Raw genomic sequence first — 17,645 nt, forward strand, 5'->3', positions numbered from 1 at the left:
GCAGTGTGTTTATTCACACTCAGTCCGTCTCACTGACGGCTACTTACCCCTGAATTTTACCCCGGAGTGGTGGTGGGGGGCGGGGGAACGGACAGTGCAAGCATCCTCTTGCCCCGTCTTGTGGTACCTGCCCTGAGCATAGTGCATTGGGGTGCTGCTGCCCTGCGCTAGCTCCCTCCAGATTTGCGCAGAAGCCTTTGCCGGCACAGCACTGCGATGCTGCTTCCGGCCCAGACAAGCTGATGACCAGGGCCTGCTCCGCCAGCAGACAGTGCTTGGCTCAGAAGCTGCTGGAATCTCTGTGCAGCTGTCACAGGACAGGGCTCTGCACTCTGTCCACTGCCAGGAGCATCTATTTTAAGGCGCAGCTGAACAAGCTGTGAGAAGACGATTTACAGCCTGATCCTGGCAGGGAGAGAGACACGCTCCTGGCGCAGCTGTGCTGCTCCCTCTCCGCCGCTAAGCGTGCGCTTTGCTGCCCTGCCCTTCATGGCCCTTTCAGAGGCAGCCTGGCTGGCCAGGTCAGAGACATGAGGCAAAACTGCTAATGCAAGTCACATGTGGGGGAGAGACATGCAACAGAGCTATGGCCATGAATGGAAACATGCTGGTGGCTCTGTGGGCCACAGGACTTCACTGCACAGTGAGCAGCACCAGAAACTCAAAGGCGGCACCACAGAGAGCAAGCCTCATCTCTTCCACATCGGCACAGCCGGGCGACACAGGGACCTGCGTCCATGGCCAAACATGTTCATGTACACGTGAAGCCCTTGTGTGTGCATGAGAGTGAGGCAGACAGAGCCACGTCTCTGCGTGCGGCTACAGGAGCTGTGCCCGAAGACACACGTGTGTGTGCATGCGGCTACAGGAGCTGTGCCCGAAGACACACGTGTGTGTGCGTGCGGCTACAGGAGCTGTGCCCGAAGACACACGTGTGTGTGCATGCGGCTACAGGAGCTATGCCCGAAGACACACGTGTGTGTGCGTGCGGCTACAGGAGCTGTGCCCGAAGAAACACATGTGTGTGCGTGCGGCTACAGGAGCTGTACCCGAAGAAACACATGTGTGTGCGTGCGGCTACAGGAGCTGTGCCCGAAGACACACGTGTGTGTGCGTGCGGCTACAGGAGCTGTGCCCGAAGACACACGTGTGTGTGCGTGCGGCTACAGGAGCTGTGCCCGAAGACACACGTGTGTGTGCGTGCGGCTACAGGAGCTGTGCCCGAAGACACACGTATGTGTGCGTGCGGCTACAGGAGCTGTGCCCGAAGACACACGTGTGTGTGCGTGCGGCTACAGGAGCTGTGCCCGAAGACACACGTGTGTGTGCGTGCGGCTACAGGAGCTGTGCCCGAAGACACACGTGTGTGTGCGTGCGGCTACAGGAGCTGTGCCCGAAGACACACGTGTGTGTGCGTGCGGCTACAGGAGCTGTGCCCGAAGACACATGTGTGTGTGTGCGTCACCACTTCTGGGGGATCCATGGCCAGCATAGCCCCTGCCCAGGCACGTGTCTGCTTTAAGACCTGTTAGGCTGTGCATGTTGGATTTGACCCAATATTATTTTTGGCTGGGTTACTTTTGCTATTCCTTATTCCTGTATTTTGAATGCCTATAAAGGTTTCTGGGTTTCCCTGCCGGGGCTCAGTAAATGGGCTCTTTCCCTTATCGGTAGAGCCCTGCGTGGGACTTGCGTAGAGCCCTGCAGAGGGACTGGAATCCCACAGGATGTGGAAGTGGAAGTGGAAGATTGGACAAATGACCAGGGAAGAGTATAAAAATATTGCTCAGGCGTGCAGGAGTGAAATCAGGAAGGCCAAATCACACTTGGAGTTGCAGTTAGCAAGAGATGTTAAGAGTAACCAGAAGGGTTTCTTCAGGTATGTTAGCAACAAGAAGAAAATCAAGGAAAGTGTGGGCCCCTTACTGAAAGAGGGAGGCAACCTAGTGACCGAGGATGTGGAAAAAGCTAATGTACTCAATGATTTTTTTGCCTCTGTCTTCACGCACAAGGTCAGCTCCCAGATTGCTGCACTGGGCAGTACAGCATGGGGAGAACGTGACCAGCCCTCTGTGGAGAAAGAAGTGATTCGGGACTATTTAGAAAAACTGGAAGTGCACAAGTCCATGGGGCCGGATGCGCTGCATCCGAGGGTGCTAAAGGAGTTGGCGGGTGAGATTGCAGAGCCATTAGCCATTATTTTTGAAAACTCATGGCGATCGGGGAGGTCCCAGATGACTGGAAAAAGGCTAATGTAGTGCCCATCTTTTAAAAAGGGAAGAAGGAGGATCCGGGGAACTACAGGCCAGTCAGCCTCACCTCAGTCCCTGGAAAAATCATGGAGCAGGTCCTCAAGGAATCAATTATGAAACATTTAGAGGAGAGGAAAGTGATCAGGAACAGTCAGCATGGATTCACGAAGGGGAAGTCGTGCCTGACTGACTTAATTGCCTTCTATGATGAGATAACTGGCTCTGTGGATGAGGGGAAAGCAGTGGATGTGTTATTCCTTGACTTTTGCAAAGCTTTTGATACGGTCTCCCACAGTATTCTTGCCGCCAAGTTAAAGAAGTATGGGCTGGATGAATGGACTGTAAGGTGGATAGAAAGCTGGCTAGATCGTCGGGCTCAACGGGTAGTGATCAATGGCTCCATGTCTAGTTGGCAGCCGGTTTCAAGCGGAGTGCCCCAAGGGTCGGTCCTGGGGCCGGTTTTGTTTAATATCTTTATTAATGATCTGGAGGATGGTGTGGACTGCACTCTCAGCAAGTTTGCAGATGACACTAAACTAGGAGGCGTGGTAGATACACTAGAGGGTAGGGATCGGATACAGAGGGACCTAGACAAATTAGAGGATTGGGCCGAAAAAAACCTGATGAGGTTCAACAAGGACAAGTGCAGAGTCCTGCACTTAGGACGGAAGAATCCCATGCACTGATACAGACTAGGGACCGAATGGCTAGGTAGCAGTTCTGCAGAAAAGGACCTAGGGGTCACAGTGGACGAGAAGCTGGATATGAGTCAACAGTGTGCTCTTGTTGCCAAGAAGGCTAGCGGCATTTTGGGCTGTATAAGTAGGGGCATTGCCAGCAGATCGAGGAACGTGATCGTTCCCCTTTATTCGACATTGGTGAGGCCTCATCTGGAATACTGTGTCCAGTTTTGGTCCCCACACTACAAGAAGGATGTGGAAAAATTGGAAAGAGTCCAGCGGAGGGCAACAAAAATGATTAGGGGTCTGGAGCACATGACTTATGAGGAGAGGCTGAGGGAACTGGGATTGTTTAGTCTGCAGAAGAGAAGAATGAGGGGGGATTTGATAGCAGCCTTCAACTACCTGAAGGGGGGTTCCAAAGAGGATGGAGCTCGGCTGTTCTCAGTGGTGGCAGATGACAGAACAAGGAGCAATGGTCTCAAGTTGCAGTGGGGGAGGTCCAGGTTGGATATCAGGAAAAACTATTTCACTAGGAGGGTGGTGAAACACTGGAATGCGTTACCTAGGGAGGTGGTGGAGTCTTCTTCCTTGGAGGTTTTTAAGGCCCGGCTTGACAAAGCCCTGGCTGGGATGATTTAGCTGGGAATTGGTCCTGCTTTGAGCAGGGGGTTGGACTAGATGACCTCTTGAGGTCCCTTCCAACTCTGATATTCTATGATTCTATGATAGGACCCGCTGCCATGCTAGCGGAAGCAGGATTTTTAAAAGTCCTGCGCAGGGCTCTAGCTGGAAGCCGTGGTACTGGTGTGTCACAAGTTGCTCCTAGTTACCTCAGTACGAGGTTTAGCTGGAGCTCCTAAGGAGGAACAGGTTAGGCTGAGCACCTGGGGGACATTTCGGGTGAGCGTTGGGGGAGGAGTAGAGAAGGGTGGCACCCACAGAGCACAATTCATGGTGCATATTGCTAGGCAGAGTGGCTTAGAGTGAGTGCCCGGGAACTGTTCAGGGCACACACCTGGGAAGAAGGTTTATGGTGAACGCCAATGGCTTGGTTTAGGGTGAACACCCAAGGAGGAGCAATTAAGGGAGAACACCCAGGAATGATTCAGCGTGAGCACGTGGGGAGCAGCAATTTAGGGTGAACGCTGGACGAATGTTTTTTGAGTGAATCCCAGAGATGGAGCAATTTAGAGTGAACCCTCACAGAACGGTTTAGGGCAGGGCCCAAGGGAGGAGCAGTGCAGGGTGAACAGTCAATGAAAAGGTGTAAGCATCCAGAGAGGAACAATGTAGGGTGAAACCATTGGGGAATCATTTAGGGGCACACCTGAGAAGAGCACTTTACAATGGACACCCAGGGAAGAGCATTGAGGGCAGAGCAGTTTGGGGTGGACACTTAGGGAGCTGTTCAGCAGGGGCACCCAGGGAACAGGGTAGGATGAGCATGTAGGGAAGAGCCAGGGGTTTGTGTTAGGAGAATTTGAGAGTGTGTCTAGGGAGGAAATATTTAGGGGGGCATGAGAGGGGACCGGTTCAGGCAGAGCACTCAGAGAGGTGGTGTTAGCGTGAACACAGTGAAGAGCGGTAGGACGGACTCATGGGACAGCGTTTACATGTTTCTCCCCTACATGGAGTGAGCAGACCAGGGGACTGGTTTAGGATGATACCCAAGCACTGTGGTTTAAAGTGAGCACAGAGGAGACTTATTCTGGTTCTCCCTGGGTGTCTATCCTGAACATTTCCTCCCCCGGTGCTTATCCTGATCGACTGCTTCACACACGTGCTCACCATTCACTGTTCCCTTTCTGGGCACGTGCCCTAGATTGTTCCCCCAGAGAACTCACCCTCCCCTTGAGCCCTTGCCCCAGTGGTCCCACTGGTGCTCACTTAATAGACGTACTCCCTGGGCAGGGACATCCCTATGGGGACGCGGGGCCCGGGACATAGGCGCAGAGTTTCTATCTGCCGGGCGGTGCTCCCACCCAGCTCTGCCCAGGCCCCGCCCTCACTCCACCCCTTCCCCCAAGGCCCCACTTCTGACCTGCCTTTTCCCACCCCTGCTCCGCCCCCACCCTGCCTCTTCCCGCCCCTGCCCCACCTCTTCCCAGCCCATTTCTGCCCCCTCCCCAAAGTGTGCCACACCCTCACTCCTCTTCCCCCCCCCCCAGCGCTTCCTGACGCCGCGGGCGAAACATCTGATCTGCAGTAGGCACTGGGAGAGAGGGGAGGCGCTGATGGGCAGGGCCCGCTGGCAAGCAGGAGGCGCTGCGGGGAGGGGAAGATTGGTGGGGGGGGGCTCCTCCTCGCCTCCCCGTGCCCACCTCCCCACCTGCCTCCTTACGAACCGCGGGAGCCCCCAAAGCGTGGGGCCCAGGGCAGTTGCCCCAATTTGCCATACCCTAGGGACGGCTCTGTCCCTGGGTGCTTCCCCTAACCCCCTCCACTCCAAGTACTCACCCTCAATAATTATTGCCCATGAGCTAACCCTAAACTGTTGCTCTGAAGGAGACTCCCCAGTGTGCTCATGCTAAACCATGCCTTGCAGGAGATAAATATAAACTCTCCTCCCCTGGAGCTCACTCTAAACCCTTTGCCCCGCCCCACTCTTCACAGCTATTCCCCTTTCGCAGCTCCCCGGACGCTTTCACACAATCACTCCCTCGCTTTATCCCCATAAGCTGCCCACACTCCCACTTAGTATCACGCTGCCCTCGAACACAGGCAAACCCCACGAGACGGGATGCTGTCGCCATTTGCAAATAGCTCAGTACAACCCTGGCGGTGTGAAGCATGAGTAAAGCCACTGTGAGCTCACGCACCTGGGTGTTGGCCAACCCAGCTCGGCGTTGCACCGAACACCCCCTTAGCGCTAACGGGGCTTTGGCCAACATGACTTGGCGCTGCACCGAACACGCCCTTAGCGCTAACGGGGCTTTGGCCAACATGACTTGGCGCTGCACCGAACACCGCCTTAGCGCTAACGGGCTTTGGCCAACACAGCTCGGGGCTGCACCGAACATGCCCTTAGCACTAATGGGTTAACGGAATGGGTGGAGACACAGGGATGCATTTAACCTTCTTTGGGCTGGTGGTCTTGGACCCCCACCTCCAGCCCATCGCTAGGCCTCAGGAGGGGCAGATCTGACCATTGGCAAGTCTGAGTGAGACCTTCTATAGGGCCCAATTCACATTTTGGGGCCTAATTCACCAGGCCCCTGCACCTTGTGTTCAGGGCCGGCTTTAGCAAGAGCGGGGCCCGATTCCTGGGGGCGGGGCTTGCTGCAAGCCCCGCCCCCAGGAATCGAGCCGCACTCCGGCCGTGTTCGCCGGGCTTGGGTCCAGCCCAGAGCCCCTTGGCGGCCAGAGCCGAGCCGTGCCACGGGGGCCAGGCCGGAGCTGCGCTGCGGGGGCCGGGCCGGGTGGCCGGACCCGAAGCTGCGCCGCGGGGGCCGGGGGCCAGACCCAAAGCCGTGCCGCGGGGGCCGGGCCGGGCCGGGGGGCCGGAGCCACGCCGCGGGTTGGGCCGGAGCCGTGCTGCGGGCTGGCGCACTCGGCCGGAACCGGGGCAGGACTAGGCCGTGCCTCCCCGGAGCCCTCCTCGTGCCCCCCACCACCCCGGGTTATCTAGTGCTGCCTGCCCGCCCCTGCTTCTTTTCAGACTTCCCGCGAACCTCTGATTCGCGGGAAGCAGGGGCGGGGGAGGAGCAGGGGGCGGAGCATTCAGGGGAGGGGAGGAGGGGGAAGTGAGCTGGGGGCGGGGTGGAGAGCTGCAGTGCGGGGCCCTCTTGGCGCGGGGCCCAATTCAGCCGAATCGGCTGAATCGGCCTAAAGCCAGCCCTGCTTGTCTTGTCACTGACACCAGTGCAAAGTGAGTGTAAGGTGTCCCCACTCTGATTTACAGGGCAAATGAGACACAAGGCTCAGGCTAATGGTGACCTGAGCCTTGGTGTGAGTGTGGGGAGGACAGCGGCTTGCATGGGCTGGGTGGGGAGAGGAGCAGGGAAAACCAGCATGGAAGGAAAAGAAGGAAGCAGAGGAGCCCGGCATGGTGGAGTCAGGGGAGCCAGGAAGCTCAAGGAGCAAAGCAAAGGTCCTGTAGGCACAGCTGAGATTTCCAGCCCCAGCCCTGGTTAAAGGCCTCAGAGGCGTGGGATGCCCGTGATGTAAGGAACTCTCTATCCAGCTGGGCTGTCCCTGCGGGCAGCAGAACAGCCAGTTCACCAGGCAGGCACAGGGTCAGGAGCCTGGCTTGTACCCTGGGCCACCTCCCTATGGGCAGGGAGCTGCACAGCCAGCCTCGCTGCAAAGCGGGGTGCATATGGCAGGGGGACACAGGACTGGTGAGTCAATACCCCATAAGAGAGGATGTGTTTGTAAGCCGGGGAGCGACGTTCCAGCAGCGGGAGCAACCCTAGGTCTGTGTGAACGTGGAACCTGGCTCTCCCAGTGACCCCAGGGGTGGGTGAAGTCCAGCTCAGTGAGTGAATGAACCTTTTAGCCTGTGGGAACATAGAACAGATGGGCTGCGTGGGGCCCAACAACGGCTCCCCACAGATCACTCTCTCTTATCTGAATCTGAGCAGCTCCCACCTCTCCCTGGGCCTGTCAGGCCCCAGAAATGCTTGTGAGCCCCTCTGGGGTTGGTACCAGACCCCACTCCTGCTGCTGAACAGGGGCAGGGCACGGCAGAGCCTGGGCGAGAGCAAGGCAGCCCTGTAATAATTAACCCTGGCTGGCACGGGCCCAGGGCCTGCTGTGTAATATGAAAGGGTACGAGTAACCACAGTGTATTTACCTGCATAGCTCCAGTGACCGTGGCCAGGACCTTGAAAAGAAAAGAGAGAGAGAGAGAATGAGTGGAAGCCCGAGCTGGCAGCAAACAAACCAGTTCCAGGCAGCCCTCCAGTCCCCGCCCAGCTGGACTGCCCCACACTCGCTCCCAGCTCCCTCCCAGTTTCTCACCCTTCCCCCTCCTCTCACTCAGGCAGAGGCGGATTTACCATGAAACAAACAGTGCAGTGGCACAGGGCCCCCAATGAGTGGGAACCCCCCAAAATGCAGGACAAATCTCATCTAACAACCAGCCCCCGAGTCCCAGCCGGCGGCGCTGCAGGGCTCAGGCAGGCAGGTTGCCTGCATTCTGTGGCGGGTAGCCCCACGCTGCTCCCGGAAGCAGCCAGCATGTCCCTGCGGCCTCTGGGGTGTGTGTGTCTCTGCGCGTTGCCTCCGCCCCAACCACCAACTCCGCAGCTCCCATTGGCCGGGAACTGCGGCCAATGGGAGCTGTGGTGGCGGCGCCTGCGGCAGTGGTGCTCAGAGACCTCCTGGATCCCCCACTTAGGAGCCGCTGCCAGAGTGGTGTGCTGGTCGCTTTGGGAGCCACGGCCCCCAAGGTAACTGCTACCCCCTGACTCCTCCCACACCCCAACCCCCTGCCCCAGCCCAGAGCCTGCACCCAGCACCCAAACTCCCTCCCAGAGCCTGACCCCTGCACCCCTTCCTGCTCCAACCCAGGCCCCAATCAAGGTACCTCACTTTATTTTCATTTACTTCCTATTACTTATAATATAGGAGGAGGACGATGGAGGGTAGCGATAGGGTCCAGAGTGACCTAGACAAATTGGAGGATTCGGCCAAAAGAAACCTGATGAGGTTCAACAAGGACAAGTGCAGAGTCCTGCACTTAGGATGGAAGAATCCCATGCACTGCTACAGGCTGGGGACCAATTGGCTAAGCAGCAGTTCTGCAGAAAAGGACCTGGGGATTAGTGGATGAGAAGCTGGATATGAGTCAACAGTGTGCCCTTGTTGCCAAGAAGGCCAACGGCATATTGGGCTGTATTAGTAGGAGCATTGCCAGCAGATCGAGGGAAGTGATTATTCCCCTCTATTCAGCACTGGTGAGGCCACACCTGGAATATTGCATCCAGTTTTGGTCCCCCGCCTACAGAAGGGATATGAACAAATTGGAGAGAGTCCAGCAGAGGGCAACAAAAATGATTAGGGGGCTGGAGCACATGACTTACGAGGAGAGGCTGAGGGAACTGGTGTTATTTAGTCTGCAGAAGAGAAGAGTGAGGGGGGATTTGATAGCAGCCTTCAACTACCTGAAGGGGGTTCCAAAGAGGATGGAGCTCGGCCGTTCGCAGTGGTAGCAGATGACAGAACAAGGAGCAATGGTCTCAAGTTGCAGTGGGGGAGGTCTAGGTTGGATATTAGAAAACACTATTTCACTAGGAGGGTGGTGAAGCACTGGAATGGGTTCCCTAGGGAAGTGGTGGAATCTCCATCTTTAGAGGTTTTTAAGGCCCGGCTTGATAAAGCCCTGGCTGGGATGATTTAGTTGGTGTTGGTCCTGTTTTGAGCAGGGGGTTGGTGTAGATGACCTGCTGAGGTCTCTTCCAGCCCTAATCTTCTATGATTTTATGAAAAAATGAATGAAAAACTTGGGGGAGATAAAAGAGAATGTTCTTTTTCTTGGCTGGGTCCCGAAGGGGTGTGTGTGTGAAAATGAAGCTGTGCACAGGGCCCCACTAACTCTAAAGCCGCCACTGCACTCAGGTGAGAGCTGGCAGACGCCCTGTGGCATCAGGGCCAGCTCCTCTCTCAGACACACGCTGAGAAAGGCCCCTTCGGAGAGTCTCTCTCCTGCTCACTCAGACCAACCTGATGCATCTGGAACATTCTGGAAATTTGGGCCATTTTTAAGTGATCTGAGTCCCATGCACTGAGAAATTGTACAAACGCTCTGCCATGTGCCCAGCTAGCTCCAAAGCTGTTCCTTCTCCACCCTCAACCTCTTCTGGGTCACTGCTCTCGAAGAGTAAGGCCTGAAGACCTTTAGCTTAGCAGGAAGGCTACACTTTTCCCTACATTCCTAATGAGATGCAGAAACTCCAGATCATGTGCTCGTGGGGCATATAAACAAGGGAGTAGGGAGGAGGCAAGGCAGGTAATTTTTACCTCTCTGTATTTACAGCGTTGGCAAGACCAACATTGGAATACTGCGGTGAATTCTGGTGTCCACATGATTAAAAAGCTGTTGATACATTATAGAGGGTGCAGAGTAGAGCCTCAAAAATTATGTGAGGGCTGAAAAATGCTTTAGACTGGAAGAGTTAAGGCGCTCCATCTGTTTAGCTTATCAAAAGGAAGACAGAGGTGATCTGATTACAGCCTACAAGTATCTTCCAGGTACTAAGGGGCTCTTCAACCTTACAGGAAAGGCAAAACAAGAACCAACGGCTACAAGTTAAAGCCAAACAAAATCAAATTAGAACTAAGGCACAATTTGTAACAGTGCTTAAGCACTGGACCAAACTCCCAGAGTGGATTCTCCACCTCTTATCTTCACATTAAGACTGGTACCTTTCTGGAAAAGCGTTAGTCGAACACATGCTATTGGGCTCAATACAGGGGTAACTGGAAGAACGGCTCTGGCCTGTGGTATACAAGTGGTCAGATTAGATGATATCATGTTCCCAACAGGCCTTAAGATCTATGCGCTGCTTGTTGCAAGGGAGCCTGTCTGGAGCACCGTACTGCCCCAGAGACACGCTCAGCACTCACAGGCACTGAGCCGCCCCAAAGAGCTTGAGAAGAAATGTGTGAGCCTGAGAAACACAAGGCAGGAAGGAGGGGAGCAGGGCTAAGACGCAGAGTTACCTAGACCTGCTACGAGACAACCATTCTCAGCTCTCCCCACTGGTTCTTCTGCTCAGCCCTGAGCCATTGGCACCTTCCCTTAGGCCTTGGAGCAGAGCTGGATCTTAAGGAGGAGCGGGTAGGTGTCTTGCGGCTTAGCTCCAGGAGGGGTATGGTTGCCAATTTTGGTTAGCCATATTCCTGGAGGTTTCATCACATGACATAATCTTTAATGAAAGATTAATTTTTAATTCCTGGATACTCCAGGGCAATCCTGGAGGGTTGGCCACCCTTCAGAAGGGTGGTGGGGGAGGTAGGAAAGGGGAGGCCAATAGGCCACTGAACTCAGCTAACATGCGCTTGCTCAGTGTCCCTCGGTTTGGATTCTGAAGGACCTTGGGTGGGGGGGGTGTCTTCCCCTCTCGAATTCACTCCCCATCTCGGGCAGGCAGACCTTGGGGATGCTGAGGTTCAGGCCAGGTGCAAGGCCCCTGTTCCCCAGCTGGGGATGGTTTGCCAGAAGCTGGGAATGGGCGACAGGGGATGATCACCGGATGATTCCCTGTTCTGTTCATTCCCTCTGGGGCACCTGGCATTGGCCACTGTCAGAAGACAGGATACTGGGCTGGATGGACCTTTGGTCTGACCCAGTCTGGCCGTTCTTATGTTCTTATGTCACTGAGAGGCAGGGTTCCCTGGTGGGGAGTTGCTCTGTTCACACTGACATGTACCATGCTGGTTCTAATATGCACTTCTCTCCAGGTTGATGAAGTTTAGAAATGGGCGAGCAGACCCCGGAACAGGAAAGGCAGCAATGTAGGGGCTTGGGTGGGTGGGTTCAGAGAACCTGGGGACACAGAAACATTGGAGAGGAGTCAAGTATCAGAGGGGTAGCCGTGTTAGTCTGGATCTGTAAAAGCAGTGAAGAGTCTTGAGGCACCTTATAGACTAACAGACGTATTGGAGCATGAGCTTTCGTGGGTGAATACAGGCATGCATCCGACGAAGTGGGTATTCACCCACAAATACGTCTGTTAGTCTATAAGGTACCACCGGACTCTTTATTGGACAGGAGGTAAGTGAAAGGGGCCAGTGGAGCCCCCAATTCCTGGGGCGAACAGCCCCCATCCCACAAGGTACAGCTCTTGTAGCTGGGGTCTCCATGGCCCTGACTCTGAGCAGGGTCGGGAACCTGCCAGTGGTGTTGTCACACTCGGCCCATTCGGGAGGTGAGCCCGACGAGCTGACAGCACTGCTCTCTGGCCCCGCCCTTGGCAATGGCTATGGAAAGACACCTGATATTAATAGAGTGAGTTTATAGATGAGAAAGACAGATTTTCCCAGGCCCAGCCCTGAGGCTGCTCATTGCCGTGAGACCCAATGGCACTGCTGGCGGGGGGGAGGAGGGGGGAAGCGGGAATCAGGGGCTGTCTCGGGCTATGTCTACACTATGAGCTGGGTGTGAGTTGCTGTTCGTAGACATACGTAAATAGCAGCATAGCGACGGCAGCAGAGCCTGACTTAGCTGTGTTGAGTACAAACATGCCTGAAATGGGGGGCATGTACTTGGCACGGCCACGCCGTGTCTCCGGTGCTACTACCCATGTCATCATGTGTGATGTTATTGACATGAACTGTGACCATATAGATCATTGTTGCAACCAAGGTCCTATAGTTGACTTCCTTTGTACAAGATTTGTGCAAGTAAGGTCTCTATGAAAAGGTTGTAATTTGCTGGTTATAATTATGCTGTCTGTATGTGTGTATCATTTTTGTATTTGAAGTTATGAATATTGGCTATATACTTGTATCTCAATGTGTTTGATTCTAAGTAGCACCAGTGAAGCGTTTGGTCAGCTTCTTGAGGAAGGAATTTTCAGATTAAGTGCCCAGTCAAGAAACATTTGACTGACAATGGACCTTGGGAGACTCCACTCTACATATGGGAAGCCTTCCTGGGAACGTTCAAGGCAGTATGTGAGCAATGGCTGCTCTACCTGTAAAGAACTGAGTCATGCATGGACATGTGACTTGCCCAGACTCCACCTTGCTGCTGTGATTTTCCACAGTAAGAACAAAGGGGTGTCCTTCCACATGGCAAAAGGGCTATAAAAAGGCTGATGCCTCTCCTCCATCTTGTCTTCAATCCTGCTTCATACCTCTGGAGGAACTTTGCTACAAACTGAAGCTCTGAACAAAAGGACTGAGGACCCATCCCAGCTGGTGATGTTCCAGAGACTTGATTTGAACCTGCAGTTTATTCTATCACTGCTACAAGCCTGAACCAAGAACTTTGCCATTGCTGTATGTAATTGATTCCATTTAACCAATTCTAACTCATCTCTATCTTTTTCCTTTTATGAATAAACCTTTAGATGTTAGATTCTAAAGGATTGGCAACAGCGTGATTTGTGGGTAAGATCTGATTTGTATATTGACCTGGGTCTGGGGCTTGGTCCTATGGGATCAGGAGAACCTTTTTTCTTTTACTGGGGTATTGGTTTTCATAACAATTTGTCCCCATAACAAGTGGCGCTGGTGGTGATACTGGGAAACTGGAGTGTCTAATGGAATTGCTTGTGGTTAGCCAGTGGGGTGAAACCAAAGTCTTCACTGTCTGGCTGGTTTGGTTTGCCTTAGAGGTGGAAAAACCCCAGCCTTGGGCTGTAACTGCCCTGTTTTAAGCGATTTGTCCTGAATTGGCACTCTCAGTTGGGTCCCGCCAGAACCAGCATCGTTACAGTGACCATCCAATCTGACCCCCTGCATAGCACAGGTCCTAGGATTAGTCTGATCCTGTGTATAGCATGGGCCATAGGACTAGTCTGACCCTGTATATAGCACAGGCCCTGGGACTAGTCTGACCTAGAGTGACCAGGTGTAAGGTTTTTGTTAAACGACTGGTCGGCAGTGCTGCGGCGCTAAGGCAGGCTAGTCCCTACCTGTCCTGGCTGGCATCGTGCTGCTCCCCAGAAGTGACCACCAGGTCCAGCTCCTAGGCGGGAGGGCCATGGTGCTCTGTGCGCTGCCCCTGCCCCGAGCACCGACTCTGCGTTCCCTGTGCAGGAATCCACTCAGTGCAGCTATGCTGGCTGCACATAGGTGGTGTTGCTAGAGTGGGAAGAAAGCTCTGCAGATCTTTAAGTCTCACTTGCTCCCTTCCCCCCACCCACTTAGTTCATCGAGTCTGAGGCTAGAACGGACCACTGTGATCATCTCGTCTGACCTCAGGTAGAACACAGGCCAGAGAATTTCCCCAAAATAATTCCCAAAGAAGATCTGTTCAAAGACATCCAATTTTGATTTAAATATTGCCAGAGATGGAGAATCCACCACCACCCTTCGTAAACTGTTCCAGTGATTAATTATTCTCACTGTTAAAAATGTACATCCCAGTTCCAGTCTGAATGTGTCTAGCTTCACCTTCCACCCACTGGATCATGTTAGACCTTTCTCTGCTAGATTGAAAAGCCCATTATTAAATATTTGTTCCCCATGCAGGTGCTTACAGACTGTAATCACGTCACCCCTTCACCTTCTCTTTGTTAAGTTAAATAGATTGAGCTTCTGGAACCCGTCACTAAGGCAGGTTTTCTAATAGTCTAATCACTCTCGTAGCTCTTCTCTGATCCCTCTCCAGTTTATCAACCTCCTTCTTGAATTGTGGACATCAGAACTGGACACGGCATTACAGCACCAGTGCCAAATAGAGAGATAAAATGACCTCTCCTATTCGAGATTCCTCTGTTTATGCATCCAAGGATCGCATTAATCCTTTCGCCCACAGCAATACACGGGGAGCTCATGTTCAGCTGATTATCCACCACACCCCCAAATCTTTTCCAGCGTCACTGCTTCCCAGGATAGAGTCCCCCATCTTGTAAGTATGGCCTGCATTTCTTGTTCCTGGATGAGTACATTTACATTTAGCTGTACTAAAAGACATATTATTTGCTTGCGCCCAGCCTCCAAAGTGATCCAGATCGCTCTGTATCAATGACCTGCCCTCTTCACTATTTACCACTCCCATTTGCTAACTTTATTGGTGATGATTGAATGTTTTCTGCCAGGTCATTGATAAAGATGTTCAATTGCATAGGGCCAAGAATCAATCCCCAGCACTGCTCGATGACGATTCCCCGTTTACAGTTACACTGAGATCTATCAGTTAGCCAGTTTTTAATGCATGTAATGTGTGACATGTTTAGCCCAGTGCAGAGCCAGCCCTAAAGCTGTTGGGCTAGAGGCGGCCTCTGAGTAGGGTTACCATTCGTCCGGATTCCCCCGGACATGTCCGGATTTTTGAACTAAAAATAGCGTCCGGGGGGAATTTGTTAATGTCCGGACTTCCCTCCCTCCCCCCCATGCAGAGCACGTGCGGCTAACAGGGCAGCCGGATGGTGCTACTTACATGGGGCTCCGACAGCGAGAGAGACCCCTCCTCCACTTCCCCCTCCTCCCCTGCAGCATAGCTCCCTCCCTCCCTCCCTCCCTGCATTCGCCTCCGGCAGGCTGGAGCTCCTCCCCCGCTGCTGCCCAGCGTGCCGGGAGAACGGCTCAGACTCAGCAAGCTCCCAGAGAGCCCTTAGGCGAACCGAAGGCCAACGACAAGGGAGCCAGGGGGCAGGAAGGTTCTGGAGGGGGCAGTCAAGGGGGGGGGTCGGGAGTTCGGGGGGGGGCTTTCTGGGAGGTGTGGGTAAGGTTTTGGGCAGTCAGGGTATAGGTAGGGGGTAGGGTCCTGGGGGGCAGTTTGGGGGGGGGGTCTTAGGAGGGGGCAGTTAGGGGACAATGCACAGGGAGGCTTAGGTAGGGGGTGGGGTTCTGGAGGGCAGTTAGGAGCAGGGGTCCCAGGAGGGGGCAGTCAGGGGACAAGGAGCGGGGGGGGGGGTTGGGAGTTTGGGGGGGGCTGTCAGGGGGCAGGGGTGGGGAGAGGGATCGGAGCAGTCAGGGGACAGGGAGCAGAGGGGTTTAGATGGGTCGGGAGTTCTGGGGGGGGCTGTCAGGGGGTGGGGAGTGTTTGGATGGGGTGTGGGAGTCCCAGGGCTCTGTCTGGGGGTGTGGATAAGGGTTGGGGCAATCAGGGCACAGGTAGGGGGTAGGGTCCTAGGTGGCCAGTTAGGATGGGGAGAGGGTCTCAGGAGGGGGCAGTCAGGGGACAAGGAGCAGGGAGGCTTAGGTAGGGGGTGAATTCTTGGGGGGGCAGTTAGGGGCAGGGGTCCCAGGAGGGGGCAGTCAAGGGACAAAGAGCGGGGGGGGAGAGGATTGGGAGTTCTGAGGGGGGCGGGAAGTGGGTGGGGCAGGGGCGGGGCTAGGGCAGGACAGGGGCGGGGCTAGGGTGGGGCTCCTCCCGTCCTCTTTTTTGCTTGCTGAAATATGGTAACCCTACCTCTGAGGCCTGGGGCTCCCCAGGGAATTTCCCAGCCTCAGAGGCCAATCAGTCTCCCCCCGCATACTGAACAGGGCCCTCGCTCTTCTCTCCAGCTCTGCCAGAGTCCCCCATAGACTCATCTCCTCATTCTTCCGGGCCCCTCCCCCTCGTCTCTGCTCCCAGGAGGAGTCCAATTCCCACATACATCTTTCCTATCTGCTATCAGATGATGAGTGTTCGGCAGGCATCTTGCTGCACAGTTCATCCTGGCGCTGCCGGCGCAGAAACTAGACGAAGAGCCACAGATACGGGGGTCACAGTACTGGCCCCAGCAGACTGCCCAGGCAGCAGCACGGCCTGCCAACCACAGTTGCCAACTTTCACGCTGTAAATAAGCACCCCAACTTTCACAATAAGACAAACATCAAGCTAATCCCATTTCAAAACAAGGCCAAAACAAGCCAATCCCTAAGAACCCCAACACTCTATGTGACTAGATCCCTCCGGCGTGCTGGGTGGGCCCACTGTGCATCCCTGACTCTCTCCCCCCCTTGCCCCTGCTTGCCAGGAGCTGATAAAAAAAAAGAAGCAACAAGCTAACAGCCAAAAACTAGCCAACAAGCAACTCACAAGCCAGTTAAGCCAAAAACAAGCCCAATTGCTGAATTTTTTTCACGGGTTTGGCATGTCTGCTGCCAACCCGTCCCTGCTCAGGTGAACCTGTCCTGCACCCCTCGCTCCTGCCTACAGCTTCACTGAGTCCAGGATTCCCCTCCATTTCCTGCTCGTCACTCTTGTGTAGACCAGCTGCCTTGCCCCGCCTCAGAGGGGGCTGCATTTCATAGTAGGCATAACAGTTCCTCTGTATCCCTCAGAGCAGTGGGCCTGAGCCAAACTCTGAAATCCCACTCGGACTCTTAAGGCAGGGGGAGAGTAATTAATTATGGCCTATTCTGCTACCCTTACTCTGTAAGTGCTCCCAGAGACTTCAGCATGCATAAGGGAGGAAGAGTCTGGTCTTGGGTGTCCAAGTGCTGATAGTTGAGGCTGGGTGGGTCACCAGGGGTCAGTGTATCAGCTGCATCTGCATCTCCCTCCTCACGCTCCTTCCTCTCCCCTCTCCGCATTCTCTCCCTCTTTCTGCCTTGCTCCTGCAGTTCACTCGCCCTGCATTTGCACTGTGCTTATCAACATGGTATCTTGGCCCATTACCTGGTGTCCTCTGGCCTCCCGTCAGCCTGTCCCAGCCGTTCTGAGGGGAAACGAACCGAGGCCTACACAGGCAGCGCTCTCACCCATCGCCATTTCCCAGTGAGATGCAAAGACACAGCCACCATCAGGAGCACACAGAAGCACTCACCCCTGCACATCTCAGCCCTGAGCATCCAACACCTCCAAGCACAGGGCACAGTCCTGTCACCATCCACAGTGGTACCAGGGCCTGGTACCCACCCAACTTAAATAGAACTCACCACAGGGGATGGCGGAGGGCTGTGCTTAGCCACAACGCAAACCACTCCCTCACTGAGAGGTTCTAGTGTCTCCCCAGCTGCCAATCCCTGCTCCCCACACTGACCCTGCGGCAAGGAGTTCCACAGGCTGGCTGTGCATTGTGTGAAGAAATACTTGTATGAAGGGGTAAAGAACACTTCCCTGTTCACTTTCTCCATACCACTCATGATTTTACAGACCTCCCCC

General features: G+C 54.5%; 1 protein-coding gene across 3 annotated transcripts in view; it reads right to left on the reverse strand.

The window, feature by feature from the left end:
* Positions 1 to 17,645, reverse strand: part of CA9 (carbonic anhydrase 9) — a 51,131-nt gene that overhangs the window by 20,263 nt on the left and 13,223 nt on the right. For 2 of the 3 annotated variants that reach the window (XM_054032498.1, XM_054032500.1), the window contains exon 2: positions 7,731 to 7,760. In XM_054032498.1, the coding sequence (XP_053888473.1) occupies positions 7,731 to 7,760 (30 nt within the window). Of the gene's footprint in view, positions 1 to 7,730; positions 7,761 to 7,935; positions 8,024 to 17,645 lie in introns of those variants that run through there. The other variant, XM_054032499.1, reaches the window with a different exon arrangement.

Source organism: Malaclemys terrapin, chromosome 6, assembly GCF_027887155.1.
Source record: "Malaclemys terrapin pileata isolate rMalTer1 chromosome 6, rMalTer1.hap1, whole genome shotgun sequence".
Lineage (NCBI taxonomy): Eukaryota > Metazoa > Chordata > Testudines > Emydidae > Malaclemys > Malaclemys terrapin.